The 20,935-nt window shown below is 44.3% G+C and overlaps 3 protein-coding genes across 3 annotated transcripts; 2 read left to right on the forward strand and 1 right to left on the reverse strand.

Moving 5' to 3' along the window:
* Positions 1 to 5,406: 5,406 nt before the first annotated feature.
* faah2b (fatty acid amide hydrolase 2b) lies at positions 5,407 to 11,644 on the forward strand. Its single transcript, XM_053416418.1, has 11 exons — positions 5,407 to 5,649; positions 6,075 to 6,157; positions 6,398 to 6,534; positions 6,940 to 7,149; positions 7,748 to 7,867; positions 7,974 to 8,109; positions 8,226 to 8,343; positions 8,433 to 8,552; positions 10,035 to 10,146; positions 10,285 to 10,473; positions 10,576 to 11,644. Exons 1-11 carry the CDS (start codon positions 5,464 to 5,466, stop codon positions 10,749 to 10,751), a joined length of 1,587 nt encoding a protein of 528 aa, XP_053272393.1. The 5' UTR covers positions 5,407 to 5,463; the 3' UTR covers positions 10,752 to 11,644.
* Positions 11,645 to 12,299: 655 nt separating this feature from the next.
* nelfa (negative elongation factor complex member A) lies at positions 12,300 to 17,275 on the reverse strand. The gene is made up of 11 exons (XM_053416416.1): positions 17,064 to 17,275; positions 15,642 to 15,813; positions 14,975 to 15,136; positions 14,787 to 14,876; positions 14,537 to 14,664; positions 14,330 to 14,399; positions 14,122 to 14,213; positions 13,929 to 14,037; positions 13,506 to 13,834; positions 13,201 to 13,300; positions 12,300 to 13,094 (listed from the first exon to the last, which is right to left on the reverse strand). The coding sequence occupies exons 1-11, from the start codon at positions 17,271 to 17,273 to the stop codon at positions 12,910 to 12,912; spliced, it is 1,647 nt and encodes a 548-aa protein (XP_053272391.1). The 5' UTR covers positions 17,274 to 17,275; the 3' UTR covers positions 12,300 to 12,909.
* c23h4orf48 (chromosome 23 C4orf48 homolog) lies at positions 17,271 to 20,483 on the forward strand. Its single transcript, XM_053416417.1, has 4 exons — positions 17,271 to 18,760; positions 18,966 to 19,095; positions 20,097 to 20,185; positions 20,350 to 20,483. Exons 2-4 carry the CDS (start codon positions 18,990 to 18,992, stop codon positions 20,419 to 20,421), a joined length of 267 nt encoding a protein of 88 aa, XP_053272392.1. The 5' UTR covers positions 17,271 to 18,760; positions 18,966 to 18,989; the 3' UTR covers positions 20,422 to 20,483.
* Positions 20,484 to 20,935: the final 452 nt, after the last annotated feature.

The raw sequence follows: 20,935 nt of genomic DNA on the forward strand, positions 1-20,935 counted from the left end.
TTTTATATTCAGGGTATAATCAGCCCAAAAAGGATGGGCCTTGGCGGAGGTCTGGGATCCATCGAGTGCCTCTCCAGTTCAGTAAGAGCTCTAAAAGACGCCACTGACCTCAGACCTGGATATTAACACCCCTCACAGCTGATTGTTAACATTGTGTGAGGGGCGCCTTCATAGAGCGGCGAGCCACCTCACACCTCACAGCCACATACTCCACGTAACGACCGGCCGTGAACATGTGGAGCCGGAGGTGCAAGGGGTTCATCAACGGATCGGTGGCGTGTGTCACTGCTTCATGAATAATACATACAATCAGTTTATTGTCTCCGTCCTGAAGCTTAAAGGAAAAAACCCTGAAGTCACACCACTGCCGCTGATCATAATAACTTCTATTTATTATTTAGAGCCGCTGATCACTTATTCATCAAGCTGACGGCTATATTTGCTTTGGACCCAGCGAGGATTATGTGGAAGCAGTCATGCATGTGTGTGTCTGTGTGTGTGTGTGTGTGTGTGTGTGTGTGTGTGTGTGTGTGTGACAGTGGATTATGTTGACCCCCGCTGACCCCTCAGAGCTACTTTATCACCTTGTGGGGCTGTTTACTCTTTGATAGAGATTTTTGTGTAAAGTTCTTTCTTCACAAACTCACCGATCATAACTAAACTTGAATGGCACATCAGCAGAGCTCAAACCTTACTGGGCCCTGAAATACAATCCAGCTGCACACACTCATCTATATGTCAGTCCACTAAATGTGACTTTTTCCAATTATCAATAATTATTATTGATTATTGACAAACTCAAATCAACATGTGATTTTAACAGACTTGTTTACTCCTCAAAGATGGACTCCGTTCTGTCATTATAGTGAAGACTGATGCCACAAGCAGCTTCAGGGCCTGAAATCAATGTGAATCCATCTTTCTTGCCTCCTATACATTACCTTATATATTTTAATGAGTCTGTGTCATGTGGTTGTCTTTCAAATCCACTGCTGAAAAGTTTTATCAACGCTCGATAGGAGGAGAATCAATAACACCTGAGCTGTTCATGTTTCTTTTTACAGGACAGATCAGCCTTTTCAGAGAAGAACAGGAAACACGGGACCACACCAGAGCCACAAGCTTTATGAAGAAATGATATCCTTACTTCCACATTTAGACATTTAGATTTGTAGTTACTTTTAGAGAAAGAATTCCTCCTTTGGTTCTTCTCTCCAATTCTTTTTCAATCACATCTTTTGTGATTCCCACTGACAATACCTCAAATCTCTAGAGTTCTGGTCAAGGACTCTCGAACTGAATCTTCAGTTTTAATAAAACATCAAATTCGAGGCCTCCCCTGCATCTCTAATTCCAATTTCCACCTTTCCATCCAGGTCTGGACAGTAAAATCTATATCCTGGTCCTGCTGGGTCTCCCCCATCTGACCATCCCAGTGCCGGCCCCTTGTTAGAGCTCATCTGTGGATGCTAACGATCACACTCTCCCCTGCCCGGCCCTGCATGCAGCCTCCCGGCGGGGGGCCAGGGTCTTTATAATTGGTTTTAGGAACACAGCAGCTGCTTCGAACGCCTGCACGCCAGTCCCCAAAGGAGGTGCAGGAGTAAAGGGGGTTGGGGTGGAGGGGCTGCCACATGGTCCACCCCCCCTCCTCCACCTCCTCCTTACATCTTGGATGAAAGACTGCTGTCAAATAGACGAATACACTTCTGGAGAGGCTCGTGCTGATGATGGTGGTGGTGGAGTTGAAGTAAATATATTTTTCCTTCTTTCAAACATCCACAAATAATTCAGATGTGGCATCAATTAGAATCAAAGTCACATTTCTAAAATATTGTTTTTGCTACCGTCTTTTTTGTTTGAGGCAGAGGAACAAAATACAGAAGAGGACAAATGCACCCGATGTACAGTTTGCACCACAGTTCAATATCTGTATTCAATCAGGCCAACATCACATTAATGTGCTTTTACAATATAGAAAATAAAGGAGAAGCAAGTACTCACTGATTGCTCTCTCCCTGGTGTCTGTCAATATCCAACGTCTAAAGAAAAGTGATTTTTTTTTTTTTATATCAAGATATGATTTAGGGCCAAAACGAGCCACTTTCACACGCACAATAAAAAGCATAAAATCTCCCAACAGGATTCACAACTGGTTTTAAATCTGTCCAGTTCTCTGGCATCGCACTGTGTGCACAGTTTCATGTATTCGTGACAAAACATTAAACATTTATATCACAAATGTCTCAAACATGTAGCTGCAGTGTTTCCAGCTTGACCTCATTCAGTGTGTGACCTGCACATGCTCAACATTTATTTTCAACATCATAAAAAAATAAACACGTGCTTCATATTCACATGTTTTCGTAGTAGTTCTACTCAAATATGGGTCATGATCAGGCCTCGTAAAACATTTACAACGGCGAGAAGAGGTTTTTCCTCAATATTTTCCACATCTTCTATTGACGATTCATTTTGTTTGGATTTATTAAACCACATTTCAAAACTAAGGAGCAAACTGAAGTAATGTAAGTCATCTGGATTTTAAAGGAAATTCCCTGGACTTGCTTGTTTTATCGAGGATATTTAAAAAATAATCAAGGTAAAAGTCAAAACACTTTGAAATTTAATTAACGAAATTGGTCACTTAGACTCCTATAAATTTCCCGTTCAGTCCCAGGGGCAAACCCATCAGCCTTACTGGTCTCCAGGGCTGTGGAGGTGCTGGAAAGTGGATCAGACTGAAGTGCTGCTTCATCCAAAGGGAACAGTAAAGTAAATTAGTCTCCACTCAGAGATGACAGGGAGCAGGGCGGCTCCTTCACTGGGATCTCATTAGGAAAATGAAATGTGTGGATAATACTATGTCCGGCCATTTGGGAGCAGAGGCTATAAAAGGAAGATCTAAAATTTTATTGGCCTCCTAAATCTTGGGTGTTATTACAAATTCTCTTTACCCTGCGTGTAAAAATGTGAAAGTCCGAGCACTGAGCTGTAGGTGGTTGATCCCATGACAATAGAGACACCAAAGAAGATGGAAATCAGTGGAAAAGCACCCAAAGCCTTATCTGTTGTTCACTGACCCAGGATCAGTTTACCCCGAAGGCCGGCGTTCACTTGCGGTTTAAAGTTCCAGTCGAACACAACGCAGCACACATGACCTCCTCACAGTAAAGATGCAGCACAATCTCTACATAATGTGCAGTTACATGCGATTACATTTACTCTTCACTCTGAGCTCCAGCCTGACACAGGGAATCAAACACTGTGTCGACTGTGTGTTTTTCTGCTCTCCCTGCGTGGTCTTCCCTCTTGTCCCTACATGCCCGGCAGATTTCAGAGCCTCGGGTTACACCTTACAGGTGAGGAATGATCTGTTTTTCTCCACTCGGCTGGGATTGTGATATGTTTCTTTTTCTTTTTTTTTTTAACTGGGCGTACCCCCCCCCCCCGGAAAAGTCTTTATCTCTGTATTTCTGCCAATGGGCCTTCACTTTGTCAACAGAGATATTATTTGCTCAAGATAAAGCCTCTCAGCCAGGTTTGTAAGGGGTTAAGAGGTTGTAGGTCAACGTTGGTTTGCGAAAGGAAGCAAACCTTTTGAACTGTGAATAACATCCACATCCCGCAGTCGACAGAATTTGATAAACGTCATCCTGATAAAATGTCCTGCCTCCGAGCGTCACCGCTTCATTTCAGATCTGGCCGTGAAATGAGGTCTCTCCTGAAATAAGAGGATCAATGAATAGCTCAGCAGGGTGTGTGCTGCCATTCTCTGGGTGTTATTGATTTTTCATGTCTCTTATTCACACACTCAAAGCCCAACGTGGAGTGTTTTCAACAATATGATAAGTGCACAACCTGCTCCCTCAATGGGGAAACAATGATCCGGCCAGTTCAGCTGCATTTACAGATAAGATAGAGGTTGTGAGTTCACATATAAAGGCCATCAAGTTGCTCAGTGAAATAAATCCAAACACAGACATATTGATCATTTGACAAATCAAATAATCACTGTTGAGATTTTTTTCTATTGTGTTGAGTTAGTCTGAAACTCACCTAACATTCAAAACATCACCACGATTGACCGACATGCACCAAAAATCGGTGGCAACATGTTGACACATTATTTTTGACCATTTACACATGAATTCTATCAGAAGAGCTTTGATGACTTTGAAGATGAGTCTTTGATTAGATGGTACATGAGTCTTTGATGACTTTGAAGATGATTATTTGATGATAGTAGATGAGTCTTTGATGAATTGGAAGATGAGTCTTCTATGTCATCTAAAGGAGTCTTCCTCATTTAGGAGAGCAGGATTTCCAAGACACACTCACAACTCCAGCTTGATCCTTGATTCTGAGATTTCAGACTCAGAATCAAGACTAAGAATGGCCTCCTCATTTTCCTCATCCTGTTCTTCATACAGCATGGTTATGAACAGGATGAGTGTTAGTCTGAAATTATTGCAACCAGCCAGACTTACACTCTGGATAAAGAAAATCAAAAGAAAAGCATTCATCTTCGAAGCTAATCCAGGGAACTTTAACATTTCGAGACACCGAATAATTCATGGGTCTTGATTAGATAAGATAATAATCTGTGGGGATCTGATTTCAGATGCTGCATATGAAACTCCTCCACCTCCGTCACGTGTGCTCGGCGTGATGCTGCTGCAGAGAGCTGACAGCAGATTCTCCACTAACCCACTGACCTGCATTGCAGAGGCAGATTTTTTTTTCTTTCTTAAAACGTGCTGTGTTTGTTTAAACAGGAAATGCATTGTCTGTTTAGCCTTGCTGCCCTCTAGTGTTCACACACAGCTCTGCCATGGCACCTGTTTGGTTTGTACTTAATATTATTTCAGTAAAAAACTTTGACCTTTTCAGTTTGACTCTTCCCCCACTGAGTTAAGTTTATCTGAAGGAAACAGACCTGAACAGTTAATGAATAGATTTGTCTGGGTGAATATATAACCCTGGTTTCCTGGGTTTGTTTTAAAGGAACACAGAATAATTCATGTTAAATTCATAGGTTATTTATATTTGATCACCTGTGAGACAGAGAGGTCATCGCCCCTGCCACAACAAATAATGACGTCCGGTCATTATTGTCAAAATAAAACAGAAATGAAACAATGTAAGCTTAAAGGTTATAAATGACCCAGGAACTAGTGGTTTGATAATTAACTAAAAACACAAATAACACTCACCCCTCCATCGTCATAGTGGTGAGTAGATAACGAGTGAGTTTTCATTTCTGGGGGCTGAACTCTCCCTTTAAGCTGATGTCCCTAGTTGATGTGGACCTGTGGTGGTTTTATTTTGAAGGGACATAACAAGGTATCCGGTCCTGTCCCCCCTGTGCGGCAGGTTCAGGATCAGTTGGAGAGTTCCGGACAAGCGGCGGCTCTCAGATCGCTGCCTGCCCGTCCAGGCCCCGCTCCCCCCGGCGACACCATGGCTCTGACCCGCCTGGAGAGGCTCCAGCTGTGGCTCTTGAAGGCCGTGATGGGCGCCCTCTTCACGCTGTTCCGGCTCTTCTCGCCTCGGACGCCCTGGAGCTCGAAGAAGCTGCCGCCGCTCCGCAACGCGCTGCTGGAGGTGTCCGCGACGCAGCTCGGCCAGAAGATCCGGAGGAGAGAGGTGTGTTCCCCGGGCACAGTCCGGTGACAGCCGGGCCCCAGACACGGGCTTCCGCTGCTTTAACTCTTCACTTATATTATTTATTATTCATTTCAATTAATGATTATTTAGATTAAAAAAGTTATAACATCCGGTTTAATATTTATGGATGTTTTTACCAACAGTTTTATTTTATTTTGTTGTTGACAAGACACATATTCTCCTTATAGATCTATATTTTACTATCATAAGTCTACAAACCCTTAAAGTTAATCTCTTACACCTGCGGATCAACAACTACACACCTGTGCTCCTTATATATAATATCACTATATCCCTCTATCCATATATGCTGTTTAAAGTGGACACTATATAAAGTATTTTTTAGATATTTTATGTGTGTATACTAAGAAGCTTAAATAGGCCAATGTGTTGTGTGTCTGCAGGTGTCCAGTGTGGAGGTGGTGCAGGCTTACATCGACAGGATCCAGGAAGTCAACCCCTTTCTGAACGCTGTGGTCAAAGACAGGCAAGAAAGAACCACTCTTCCTCATCATCTGACTCTTCATCATCCTCATCTGCAAATCAATTCATGATGGGAATCAGTTACAACCCCTTTGTGCCCACAGGACGGTTCTGATGTACTTTATTTGTCCACATTTGAGTTTTTACTTCCCCCCCTCATGATATGTACAACGCCGCCACGAGCTTGAAATCAAACCTTTTAAATCAGAAATTCAACATCTAGTTTATTTCCCTCCGCGTCCAGGTTCGCCGCCGCCCTCCAGGAGGCCGCCCAGGTTGATAAGCTGATCGAGGAGGAGACCGGAGGCGAGGAGGTGCTGGAGGACCGGCTGCCTCTACTGGGAGTCCCGCTCTCCGTCAAAGAGTCCTTCGCCCTCCAGGGTAACACTTCCAGAAATCCAATCTCCTGTCAGCCACTTGAAACCAGGCTATTCTCTGATAGCCTACTATTTTTGAATATGCACCAGGACTGATTTCATTTATCCACCCACACCCACTCTCAGGGAACAAACAGACTCTCACTCACGGGACACTTAACAGCTTCTTAGAATGGGTGTTTCAGACTTGAACGCCAGGAAATGTCCAAACTTTGGCTTTCACAATTCAAGCGAGGGGGCGGAGTCTGGAGCCGAACATGTAGATGTCAGGACAGGACGTATAAATTAAGAAGGGGAAATGACGTGATTTTGTTTAAAGCACATAGAATGAGAGGACAAAGCATTTTCTACAAATAAGAATGAAAGGTGTTTTGCTCCATACCGCAGTTGACACATGTCCGTCTTGCAGGCATGCCCAACGCCACAGGTTTGATCAGCAGGCGAAGACTCGTGTCCACCGTGGACGCTCCCCCTGTGGCCCTCCTGAAGAGAGCCGGGGCCATCCCGCTGGGCGTCACCAACACCAGCGAGCTGTGCATGTGGTGCGAGTCCCACAACCACCTGAGAGGCATCACCAACAACCCGTACGACCTGGGGAGGATACCGGGAGGTAGCTCAGGTCAGTGGCTGTCGTGTTCATGTCTGGAGGAGAGAAGAGAGGGAATCAGACACTTGTGAGGTTCAGAGGTGAGACGCTTTGGGTTGGACTCGGTCCCCTTTGTCTCCAGGAGTAGTTGTGGTTTTACCCTCAGAATCATATTACACTTGTTCACTTTGTGCAGACACACTAGGAGAGACGCTCTGGTTCTTTTAAAGGGGAACTCCATCGATCTTCTCTCAGGCCTTTGTGACGGAGGCTTTGTGTTTTCAGGTCGTCTGCTCCTCTCTCACGAACACGATACAACAGGAAGGCTTTTAGGGAATTTCCTCAAATGTTTTTTAACTGATCTGGTTTAAGTGGTCAGAGGTAAAAGGTCGATGACGCTCGGACAGATGTACACAACTAAATGAATAGAATAAGAGAAATGGAGGAATAAAGCAGTTTTACTCTTGTCCTGTGTTAGTCGGATAGACCTCAGACAATAAACCTTGTAATGCGGGACACGTTATCCAATTAACTATAATCAAACAGGACTGAGGCTCAAGCCGATCTCGTTGCCAGATCCTTCGACTTATCTCCTTCCCGTGTGTCTCTTGTTTTCCACGCCCGGCCTCAGGGGGAGAGGGCAGCATCCTGGGGGCGGCAGGCGCAGTCATCGGTATCGGCTCAGACATCGGCGGCAGCATCCGCATGCCCTGTTTCTTCAATGGAATATTTGGCCATAAAACCACTCCTGGTAACTATATAAACTTAATCTTGAATTAACACCTGGATTCCAAACCACGTATTACACTAAAAGCTGGTTTTATATATATTTTATAATAATCCTTTTGTCTCTGCAGGTGTTGTATCTCCTGAGAACCAGCACCCTCCTTTCTCCAGCAGACAAGGGGAGTACGTGAGCACCGGGCCCATGTGCCGCTACGCCGAGGACCTGCTGCCCATGCTCAAGATCATGGCGGGACCCAACGCTCACAAGTAAGAGCTCAGCTAGTGTCTTATTCTCTTTCTACTACACTGAGAAGGTCTGATCAAGTCGTTGAGGTTCCCTACTGTCGATCTAACTCACAGCATTCTTTTTCACGCGTTCCCAGGTTGTCCTTAAACACAAAGGTCGACCTAAAGAAGCTGCGGTTCTTCACCATCCCTCACGATGGTGGCTCTCTTCTGTCGTCCCCCGTCAGCCAAGAGCTCCTGGACATCCAGAGGAAGGTGTGTTGAGTCCCTCTTGGACATAAAGTGTCTGACAACCAAACAGGAAGGTTTTTTTATAATCGATATCCTCATGCGATGTTCTCCAGGTAGTCGAGCGTCTGGAGGCCGACTTGGGAGTAAAAGTGGAGGAAGTGCATTTCCCTGAGCTTCGCTACAGCTTCCAGATTTGGGACACCTACATGACTCTGCCTGATAAGGAGGGGAAGGTGAGTCCGTCCAGACCAAAGTGTGTCCAGGCATGTTTTCACAGAGACGCTGTCGAACAACAGATAATCTGTGGTTTCAACTGTTTCTCTGCTGGTGGAATGAAGATAAACAGGAAAGACGGGAGAGAAACCGGCCTTTTTACTTTGCTGCTGCAAGACCTCTGGGTGTATTCACATGTTTCACTGTAAAAGAAAGCAGATCAAGCTTCGGTCAGAGCTTATCGTGGTCTGCTGCTGAATGCTTCACTAATCTGTTCTCTCTCAGTCACGCACACACACACACACAGAGGGAGAGAGAGAGAGAGTTGTGTTTCCATCACCTCACGTCGTTTTGCATTTCCCGGAGACTTATCCCACAAATTTAATTTAAAATGTATTAGCTCCGTCAAGTAGGTTATGATTTGGCTGCTCTCTGTTTGTTGGTTCATTAGTTTAACAGCTGGACGACACTAAAGCTACTGAAACTAGGTCGAGAAAGAAACCTTTATATATTCTCGTGTGGATCTGGAAAAATGGCCAGAGCTTGAAATGGAAATGACACGATGAAGACTTGCTCTTTGTCCCCACAGGAAGTCAGATGTGACGGAGCAGATGTGTCTTATATGTACCACAGTGTCATTACTTATTCACAGTGTCTTGGCATGGTATATTTTAGATTCAGCTTCAGACGATTGTACATTTACTCAAGAGCTGTAACATGTTTTCGAGGTACTTGTAGTTCGATTAAGGATTTAGGTCTCATGTCACTTTATACTGCTCGACAGTTATTTAACAGCCGCTGTCACACTTTACATGTCCGGTTAAGATTAAACATAAAGATAAATATGATAGATATGATGTGACGCCTGACAGAAAACGGTATTTTTCTCAGTGTTGCATTAAATAACTTGAGTTTCCTTTCAAGGTTTGAGATTGAATGAAAACATCACTTTATGTTTTCACAAAGAATGAATATAAACTGATATAGAAGAAGTCCACCTTTCAAATCCTCTCACAGTCAAGCTCATTTATTTAGTGAGCCACTCGAGGTTGGTAACCACTCGACCTCTGAATTTAAAGGGAGAATCCCAGACTTTCTTTACAAGCTGGATTACAGAGAGCTTATGACACAATAACCTCTTTGTTCTGGCTCTTTTCTCCTTTTACTTTGAGCTCTAGTGGATTTTAAATTGAGTGTTTTTAATGATCTAAGCCTCAAGATGATTTCATGAAGAGAGCATGCAGGTTTTCTTTTTCTAATGTTGTATGTGCCGAGTTTTATTTCTGCTCTGAAGCATTTCATGGCTGTTGAATGGCTCGTTTCAAATGAAAGTCCAGTGTTGAGACATCACAGGCATTAACACGTTTCCAGCATGATGATGATTACTCTGCAAAAGAAACACCACCGTGTGCCAGTTAAAGATGATCTACACACTCAGTGGATCTTTCATTGTGAACTTTGAAACACAATCTGTTTGTGTTTAAAATGTTACCTGGTTTCAGCCTCCTGTGGCGTTTCGCGAACTGATGGGGGAACCAGGACGACCAGTGTGGCCTCTGTGGGAGCTGCTGAAGTGGATAATGGGAAAGTCAGAGCACACCATGGCTGCTATTGGTAAGAGAGAAAGCATGTATATGTCTTAAATCATTTCAACCACAGACTATAGCATTAAATAACCAATTCACCAGCTTCACTATGAAAGAATTGTATTAACTTTGTTTTTAAAATGTGTGTGTGTGTGTGTGTGTTCAGGTCTGGCCCTGCTGGAGAAGACCCACGTGTCCAAACCCTCGGCCTTCCTCATCGAGCAGAAGGAGAATCTGCAGAGGAAGGTGGACGAGCTGTTGGGCACCGACGGCGTTTTTCTTTACCCCCCACACCCGAGAGTGGCCCCCAGGCACCACCACCCGCTTTTCAGACCTTTTGACTTCGCCTACACCGGTCAGTAATCATATTCCAACTCTCCTAACACGGTGTGAAAGGGTTTTTCCACTTACCTTATCTTTATTTCCGACCGTTTCATCCCTTCCTCTTGATCCGCAGGTGTGTTCAATATCCTCGGGCTGCCGGTCACCCAGGTTCCGCTGGGTCTGGGCGAGGAGGGTCTGCCGCTGGGCGTGCAGGTCGTGGGCGGGAAGCTGCAGGACCACCTCCCCCTGGCCGTGGCTCTGCACCTGGAGAAGGCGTTCGGCGGCTGGAGGGAACCTGGAGCCGTGTAAAACTCAAGCCTTGACCAAATCTCCACACCGGAGCCTGTAGTACACAATCAAACCCAGAGGTACAATCACTGAATGTAGATTCAAACATTACTTTGTGCTAATGAAGGATCTGCCGCTCTGCGAGGTGATTCTATCCTCCACCCTGTTCAGGGACTGTAATGTTGTGAAAATAAGCTTTAAAAATGAAACCGTTGATTCTTGAATATCTGAAATCAAACATTCACATTATCAAAGACATGGGTTTTGTGCAGATCATGTTTTTACTACTCCAGTGAAATATGGAACTCTAGATGGCAGGTATGTTTTTCAACTTTCATTTTAAGAATCGTCTTTACACTCTGGTTTTACCTCATTTTTTTAAACCAGCAGCTGTACAGCTACACACACACACACACACACACGGTCAGTAGATGCACTGTTACTGTTCAAACTCTCTACTGGTCACTCCACCATTTCAATTTAAAATGGCCCTACAAAGGTTGTTCCTGTTCTGACTAATCAGCCCTGCCAGAGGCATGCTGGGAGTTTGTCACCTGACTCCTCAGACAAGTGACCTTTGTCCTCTGCTGGCAGGCACAACAGATCTAGTGAGGAAACAACCCCCCACCCCCAAAGTAAATAAAGGTGTGTGGGACCTTTTAAACTAATATATAATACTCTCCATGTATCATATTGTAATATATATATATATACATATGATAAAAAGGAACTCACCGGACATCAGTAATGGACGACAACAAATGTTTTTACACGCTGACGAAGTTGTGCTAAACCTTTGTTGTGTGATAATATGAATGTTGCACACTGGCAGTTAATTGTGGCGCCTGTTTTATGCTGCCACTCGTTTCTGCAAATAAAAAAAATAAAAAATGTCTGTCTTTTTGTCTAGTTTATACAAATTCACATCTTCTTAATGGGCGGAAACATATCGTTGCAGCAGGTGCAAACGTCCGGGGGGGGAAGGTTGTGGAATCCCAGAGGCACAGAACCAGGTAGAAATATCATTAATGTGAAGAGATGTGTTCTGGAAATAGTTGTAAGACAAAGAACAGGATGCAGAAAACAATAGTTGCACAACAACTGAGCTATAGACAGAAGAAAATCTATAAATGAAGCTTGGACTGTATAAAAAGATGGACCAAATCATCTTGACTGCCCCCTGGTGGCTGGATGCAGTATCGGTCAGAGGCTCATTTATTCGATGAAATAAAATGTCAGCAGCAGGAGATGATAGTAACTGTATCAGGGATATTTCAGTTTTACTTCTGTACAACAGGAGTTCAAGGAGACACGTCGGCCATCTTTTTACACAGTCTATTGTAGTAACCAGTTTTAAGTTAGTACAGTAGATCCAACACTTGTTAGCTTTTCTCTTCGGTTTAATGTTGCTAGAAAAAAACAACTGTGGCACTGTCTTTATGTTAATGCACAAGTTCAACACTTGTAGAAGACACATTCAATAAGTGTTTGGGGGGGTGGGGGGAAGGAAAGACTATTAAAAACAAAACACAAATAGAGGAAGAACGATGAGAAATGTCCTCATGGAGTCGTTTTTTTTTTTAATTCTCTTCCCTTTTAATAAAAGGATGAAAAATGATTCAACATCTACCAGAAGGCTCGACAGCACTGAGAATTATTTACTTCTCATCTCTTTTTTTTTTGGTCACCTCTGGGGCGACGGTCATTATCGTTCTGTGGTTCTGTTTCCTGTCACAAACCCCAAGGTAGAATAAGATGAACGTGACATTCATACAAAAAAAAAATATATAACACATATCGTCCTTCCCGACATGAGACATGCTTGTACTCCAGAGTACAAAAATGTTGAGGTGCCTGCCGTGAGAATAGTCCCTCTACTCAGACTCGTGTGACCCCCCCCGACCACGCTCAGGCATCGGAGGCCACATTTAAAAAAACAGAAACGATAAAAGGGAAACAACCAAAACAAAAAGGTACAGAAACATTCTTCGGAGTCCTGCATTTTGGCGTTGCAGGAAAAGGGAGGATCTCTCTCTCCTTGACCATCTCTCACCCCCCCCCCCCCCCCCCGCTGCTCGATTTGGCCCAGACGTGATTGCAAATACTTGAATGTGTGTAAACATGTTGTTTTTGTTGATATTGTGGGTGTGGGATTTTTTTCCCGAGCGATCCAGGCGCCTCAGGAGGTGTTGGTGATGGGTTTGTATTTCTTGAGGCGGGTCCACTGTCCTGTGGAGTAGTTCATTTCGAAGACCGTGTCCACCAGCATGGTGGTGCTGCCGGTGCCGTCGGCTTTGGGCAGAACCTCTGTGTGTTCGCTCAGCTTGATCTGGATGATGTCCCCCTGCTCCGGGCACGGGTTCTCTGCAAGACAGGAGGAGGCAGATGGGCCATTGTTACATTATGAGGTACATTCACGCAATTAATGGACTGTTTAGTGAATTTAGTTTGCTTTAAATGACGTGTGTACCTCTGGATCCAGCCATGAAGCCCAGGATCAGGGCCTTCTCGGGTCTGGTGACCTTGTTGGCCGTCTTGAACATCTCCTGAGCAGCGTACATCTGGTCCCTCTGATGGGGAGAAACACGTGGAGGAGAATATTGATTTGATATTTTATTACCCTTTATGATATAGAAGTATATAGAAATTTAAAACTAAATAGTAAATACACATTTTATAATTTAAACTGTAAAAACTAGTTCACATTCAGTGTTGGGAGGAGAATATGTAACCAAAGGAATATGAATCAACTCCCCCGGCTCTTTTCCAGCTTACCGTGAGGGAGAGATTCTTTTTGGGCTGGGGCTGTGGGGGCGTAGGAGTCGGGGCTGGGGTGGGCGTCTGAGGTGTGCTGGGAGGCTGGGTGGGGGTCTCCGGTTGGCTGGCAGTGGCAGCAGCTGGGGGCCCGTTGTTGGCGGGGGTGGACGCCGGCGTGCTGGGGGACGTGGGCGTGGCGGGGTTAGCCGTGGTGCTGGCGTTGTACATAGGCGTCCTCTGTTTGTACTGGCCCGGTAAGGTGGGGGTGGCGCCAGCGCCCGCTGTTGCCGACTCCTCCGGTTGGCGAGCCGACTGCAGCGTGTCTCGACCCGAGCCGCCGGCGTTCGCTTTGGAAAAGATGGACGAAGAGAACGTGAGATAACAGGGAAAGTCTCCTCTGCATGGAAACAAAGAATGAAAAGCAGCGAGGCGGTGTCTGACCTGGCTGCGCCTCGGAGCTGGGAATGTACGAGGAAGAGGGAACCATGCTGGGTGTGGCCGGCATGTAACTGGTTGACGGCAGAGGATTCTCGCTCAGCGCCCCGAGTTTCTGAAAAACAAAACAATTAGCAGGTTTGAAAAAAGAACTGAACGATAGGAGGGGGGTTGACATTTAGACAAAGTAGTGAAGTACCTGTGCGGAGCCGAGGCCGGCAGCATAGTCCGGTGTGGTGTTTTCCACCACAGCTGCTTCTTCTTTGGCTGCTTTCTCTCCGGCCTCCGTTTCTACAGCAGAGAAAAACATCAAGTACAAACCAGTTCAATGACACATCTTCTGGAGAAACATGTTCGAGGCGTAGCTCTGAAACGTGGACAGATGGAAGGCAGGAAAAAATAGTTACCCAAAGTCTTTCTTCTCCTCTTAGCTTCTCTTCCAGCTCCGACCACGTCCAGCTCTGAAATATCTAACAGCTGGAGGAGGGGAAAAAGAACACGATGAGAAAACTCAGGACCTCACAGCTGCTGCAGGAACTGAAGGAAACCAAAACACTGTCAAACCAGTTCACACAGCATTTATGATGGGAACATTAAGAAGGACTTGAAATTACCTTGACCCCCCTCTCTTTGCGCAGGGGTGTCCGTGCAGGGGCTACGGGTGTGCGGTTACTGGGAGGGCTGAACATACTGGGGGCAGTGGGGCTGCGGAACGGGGCCTTGGGGATCCCCTTGAGAGGAGCTGTGAAGCAGATAGTGAGACATCATCTCTTTAGGCACCTAAATACCAATTTAGTATTTGGATTTTCTCTTCAAATAAACCAATTGGCTTTGAAGAAGTGAATTTATTGGTCTTCCACTCACTTGTAGTGTCAATCTTTTTGACCAGTCCTCTCCCTTTGGCATGAAAAGGCACTCCGGCTGTCTTTTTCAGCTGCTGGGCCGTTTCCGTGGCTGGAACACAAAGAAATACAGAAGATGTGACTTCAACATTACAACAAATCCAGAAATGACAAAACCAAACCATTGAAGGTAAAAAATGAGCAACTTACATTTCTGTAGCAGCTCTGCTCTGAGGGTTGCACTCTTCGGCTTCCTTTTCAGCTGGAAATGTTTGACAGGGGGTGTGAGGGGTCCAACCAGGGTGGTTAACGCACTCTTGTTTAGGTACTGGCACTCCAGAGGCAGCATGGCAGACGCCTCGCACTCACTCACTGAGGACGATAATATATAGAAGAAAGGTAAAGTTCATCCTTCAATAAAACGATGAATCCACGTTGAGCCATCTCTTTCAAATATATATTACACTCCTCAAATGTGTAAAAAGCACAAAATCATCCTCAATAGATGTTTTATTAGCCTTTAATATACTTGTTCACCATAAAGATTAGCAGAGCGTGTTTGATATAATTGTCATAACAGGTGATGGTTGTAAATAAACCTTGTCAACTCACAGAAGACGTTTTCAGACGACCTCTTCAGCTAAAATGTGAAATGAAGTTAAAAGATGTAAAAGCTCCCACTTCACAAGAGGGTCCCTGCTGAGGCGTATTCAAACCCAACTTTCCTACATGTCCAGATAAGTTGAATCTCTATCGACAAAGATCACCTCACCATAGAGGTTAGCTCGTGTTAACCTGACATGACCTCTGTCCTACTTAGAGAACACGTGTAGGACTAAATGACCCAAATGACCCAAACGATCCCCCCCCCACCCACCTTTCTCCCTGAGCTCGCCGAGGATGTCCTGCACATTAGGATTCTGCTCCTCCAGGTCCAGGTTGAGCGAGCCGGTCTCTGGGAAGGACTTGAGGATGTCGGCGACCATCAGGACCCACGGCTCCGAGTCCACGGTGGCCAGCTGGATGATCTCCGACAGGGCCTCCTTCATCTGGGGAGAGAGGTTCCACAGCTTTAAGTCACAAAGGATAAACTTACTCTGCACGAAAAGTGAATGAACGTTGAATAACTTGACTGTTGTAAGTAACAGATCGATTTTTATTCATCAATATTGCTCCAGATTCACAATGAAAACCATTCACGCATTTTACAGAAGAAACAAAAACTGATCATATTAATCAATAGTGGAGAATATTTTTACAACCCATGTTTCTTTAGATATGTGAACATGATTTATTGATATCATACAAGTGTTTTACTCTAATATTATGTTACACCAAGTTTTGGGTTGCATCTTTAATCCTTGCCATCAATCATAGTTGTTATATTATGATATTACTTGTGTAGTGTTTTATCTTGCTTTATACAACTCTGTATTATTTAACCATCTGTTCCTGCTTTGTTATGTTGTGTTTTAAGTTAAGCACAGAGGTTGTGTTATTGTGCACTTTGTCCATATTTTGTTATATAGTTAGGAGATATCTTGTACATGCATAGTTTGTGGTCATTATTACATTTATACATAATCTACATGTGGGTTTGTTATTGATATTTTCCCATCACAACCTGTGGGAGTTCCTCCCGTAGCGGGACGTGTTTATATTCCTCCACGTGAATAAAGCTCTATCACACCGCATCTAGAGGACCATGGAGCCCACGGGTGTCACGCTCCATCACTCCCGGTCCGTGTGAGGACGTGCGGGACACCGGGGAGCGTGTGACGAAGCCCCGGGCGGCTAGCGGAGGATCTGCGGGGCAGAGGCAGGCACCGCCCTCCAGCTCCCGCCCGGCTGCTCCGCTCGCCTGCGCCCATCCCACCATCATGTCTGGACCCGACCTAGCGGGCTAATGTCTCCTGTCGTCGCCGCTAAGCCACCGCGGGGGGGAACTCTCTCGAATACCGCAGATAAGTTAGCTGTTAACCCGCCAAACTTTAACATAGTTTGTTTATAACCTAACTATCTTCATGTTGGAGTTTAGAAAGTTTGATGTAAGTAGTTTGCGACGTTTACTAACAATTAAAACAGTCGCCAGTAGCGAGAGAAGCTAAGCTAATGCTAACGCAACATAGTTAAACGCGCGGTTGGATGTTTAATATCGGATTAGAACACCTCCAGGAGGAGCGGGGGGCTTCATGGAGAGCCACTAACCCGCAGCGGGGCTCTGTTTCCCCGCCTGAGTGTGCGAGTTTAACACCCGCACTCCCCGGTAGGCTAACGCCGAGCTAGCGCCGCGGCTCACCTCGTCCACGGTCCGCCGGGGGAGGTGCAGCATCCCGAGCAGCAGCTTCAGCTTCACCGGCGGCGACAGGCTGGAGAAGCACAGACGGATGTTGTCGATCACCGACACCGTGAGCAGCGAGGCGATGCTCGGCGGCGTCCACAGCTCGTCCGTGGAGCCCAGCTTGTTGTGAAGCCACAGGCCGGTGTCGCTGTCCTTCATCGACGCCATCTTGGAAAAAGAAGTGTTTTGAGTGCGGGCATTTTAACAGGCTACCTAAGAAAACAGCAGTCAGGACCCCGCCCACACCCGGGGGGGGGGGGAGATGTGCTCCATCAGCAGAGCGCGTGAAACATCTGGGATCGGAACAGCTGTAATTCACATGTAAACACTTTGTCTGTGTTTGATATCATTGATTTATTAATAAAGTTTTTCACCTGGAGGATGCAGATGTGTTTGGGTTTGACTTGTAGTGAAGTGCACATCTTCTCATTTAGCTCTTTTTAAAAGATTCAATTAGAATCTGGATTAGAAACAGTTTTTACTCATGGGACTGGTTTGTTTACAATGGGGACTACACACAACTGAAGCAGTATATGACAGGGGTGTATTTTTATCTTTATAATAACAATTTTTGTTTTAAAATTCTTATAGTGTAATGAATAGGTGATTAAAGTCCTGCCAATTTTAGTGGTTCAGTATCTTGTCAAGGACACTTCGGCATGCAGATGAAGAAGTGTGGGGAATGAACCCCGAACCTTCTTGTTGAAGAACAACCACTCTAACCACTAGGCCACACAGCCTGTTCATTCCCATTATAAACTAAGCACATTTAGAAGATGGACAAATTATTGTGTAAGTGTGTCTGTGTCATTCTATGCTGCTTTTGATACACATTTCAGAGAAAACCATTGTATTTTTTACTTTACTACATATATTTGACAGCCTTACTTAAAAGTTACCTTTATATTTTTGGATTTCAGATACTATTGACCCTTATTTATGTAGGTTTCTCGTCCATTTGTGGGTTGTTTGCTCTCTTTCTCCTTGTTTGTAATGTACATTGCCTTTTGAATAAATAAAAGTAATATAATATGATATAATGAATAAATATCTGAAGCAGAAAATGGAAATACTCAAGAAAAGTACACCTCAGAAATTGTTGTGCACAATATTTGAGGTTGTGTACTTGGTTAATTTTCAATACAGACCAATCAAGATTTATAATTTGCAAATATACCTGCAAATGTGACGTATTGTATATTACGATAATCCCCAAAATATGCTCTGATATCCAAGAAAAGGAGCAATACTGTGTTTAAATGCAACTCAAAATACTTTACGTCAGTACCAGTATTGCAGATGAATATACACGATGTACACATTCATTAAACAGCTTTGAGTTTCAATAATATTATAGTAATATAATTGTTTTTAAACAAAAGTAGTGAACAAATGCCAGCCTCTCAATGAATGCATTGCAGGCTTGTATTTGATATGACTTAATTGATTTTATCCGGATATAATAAACTGATAATTTGGTCGAATCTGTGGTGAAAGCATATTTATCCAGGCTTTAATTCTGAATGTTCACCGGAAGTCCTGAATCTGGTCCCTGGAGCATTAATTATCGATGAGCCCCGCGCACGCGCACCAGCACTAACCTACATAAAGCAACCCGCATCCTTTTGAGTGAGAGCATCATCGTCTGATTGGAGGTAGGTCTTTAAATACACGTCGGGTTTTCTGTGTAATTTGTGTTTGTTAACCCGCACGTGACGGTTCACCGAGGAACCGGAGTGTTTTCCCCGAACAAAGCCCGGGAGCTGCGGGGTTTCAGTCCCGCACGGCCGTGGAGGACATTTGGCCTCTGCTGTGTGTGCGCAGCGCGAACAGCTGCTGATGCTCGTGTCCGTGTTAAAGGTTCTCGACCGTCGGAGCAGAACCATGACGTCCAGATGTTCCCTGCAGACAGCGGTGCTCCTGATGATGCTGCAGCTCGTCTGTGTCCCTGCAGCCGCGGAGGAGTCCGGCACCGTCATCCCGGCAGAGAGTAGGTGCACCGGGGGGTCCGAGGGGTTCCTGGACAGGGATCGAACGCACGTCAGGTTTCGTCTGTTCCGCCTCAGTCCGGTTCTCTGACGGCAGCAGCTTCTTAATGAGGACTGAAGGTCGTGTTAATTGGTGGAGACGGTTCACCGTGAAATCCACATGAAACTGGGCCTGCACTAGAACACACTGGAGGAAAGCACCTGCCATTTTCTACACTGAACCTTATCATAAACATTTATATATTTACTATTATCAAGTATGAAAACCCTCTGTGTGTTATTTTAATCAAACTTTAGTTTGTAGACCATTGTCTTCATTAATCAACTGTGGTACATATAGAATATAGATTGATCACAGCTCATGATCTAACGGAAAGCTGGTTGGATTCATAGATATTCACTACTGTTATATACTGGGATCAAAATACTGAAAATAAATAATTTAGACACTAAATACTCCTAAAACAGAGTAGCGTATGTAATATATATACTTGTATATATTTCTCTCAACCCACAGTGATCTGTTTCAATTGTTTGTTTTGTTCCCCCAGAGAAATTCACTTTACCGTAATATATGAAGGAGAAAAGCATCAAACTGTTGAAAAGCTGGTACACGCAAACATTTAGGATTTCTTCTTTAAAAATACATTAAATCAATTATAGAAATATTTCAATTTAGTTTTTCATCCATCAACTAATCAATTCATTAATGAAATAGCATATATATGTATATGTAAAGTAACAACTCAATCTTCTTTATACAAATGAAAAGTTCAATTCAAAAGCAACAATATTTTTCCTGTACAAACACATCTCTGGCAAATGACTTCACAACACAGGCTGTGATTCGCACCTGTGGCCAGAGAGGGCGCTGTGCAACCAGATATTCACAGGCTCAGGATTCAGATTTGAACTGATTTAATTTTTAAGGATATTTATCATAACACCAGGAAAGTGCAAAGGATTACTTATTGTTTCTGAAATGTTTTGCTTTTATTCCCAGGTCGTCCGTGTGTGGACTGTCATGCCTTTGAGTTCATGCAGAGGGCGCTGCAGGATCTCAAGAAGACGGCCTTCAACCTTGATGCCAGGGTGGGTCCTGCTCCTCGGGAGGATTTCTCATTTGTTCAGAGTATTTAACAGCTGATGACGAGTTATTACATCCACACAAAACCTTTATAACACACTAGAGGAAAGAAAAAACACAACATGTCAAGTTTAAAACATGTGACAGTTTTTAAATCCGTCCTTTGCAGACAGAGACGCTGGTGCTGAGAGCAGAGAGGAGGGCTCTGTGCGACTGTATGACCACCAACTCGCTGCGCTGAGATCTGCCCCCCACCACCAGCACCAGTGCACCCGAGGACACGTCCACCAGTCATCATTACCCCCCCCCCCCCCATACACCACCACCACGCTGAACCCAACCCTGCTCCACCCTCATGTACATTCTCATCTTAACTTATTTTTCACGATAGGCACTTTACTTTCTTTGTCGTCACATCTCTGTTGAGTGAAGCTTTTATTTCAGATCATTTAAAGTCAAGTGTTTGTCTTCGCCTTATTCTGGAGGACTTTTTAATACCCCCCCCCCCCCCTCATGGGATTCGGTTCAGCTCTCACCTGTCTCCTCTGAAACAAACTATTTTTTGTACTTTTTAGTATTTGACTGAATAATGTAGATAATAGTAGAATGCATTGGTCAAACTTACTTGTCGAATGTGTTGTATGAGATTAATGTTTACGATGATTATACTCATCAAACTGTAGCATCTCATGGAATTGATTTACCTGCTTTGAATTAGTTGATTAAATGACCTGTCGGCAGAATGTTAATAACTT

The sequence above is a fragment of the Pleuronectes platessa genome, chromosome 23, assembly GCF_947347685.1.
Source record: "Pleuronectes platessa chromosome 23, fPlePla1.1, whole genome shotgun sequence".
Taxonomy (NCBI): Eukaryota; Metazoa; Chordata; class Actinopteri; order Pleuronectiformes; family Pleuronectidae; genus Pleuronectes; species Pleuronectes platessa.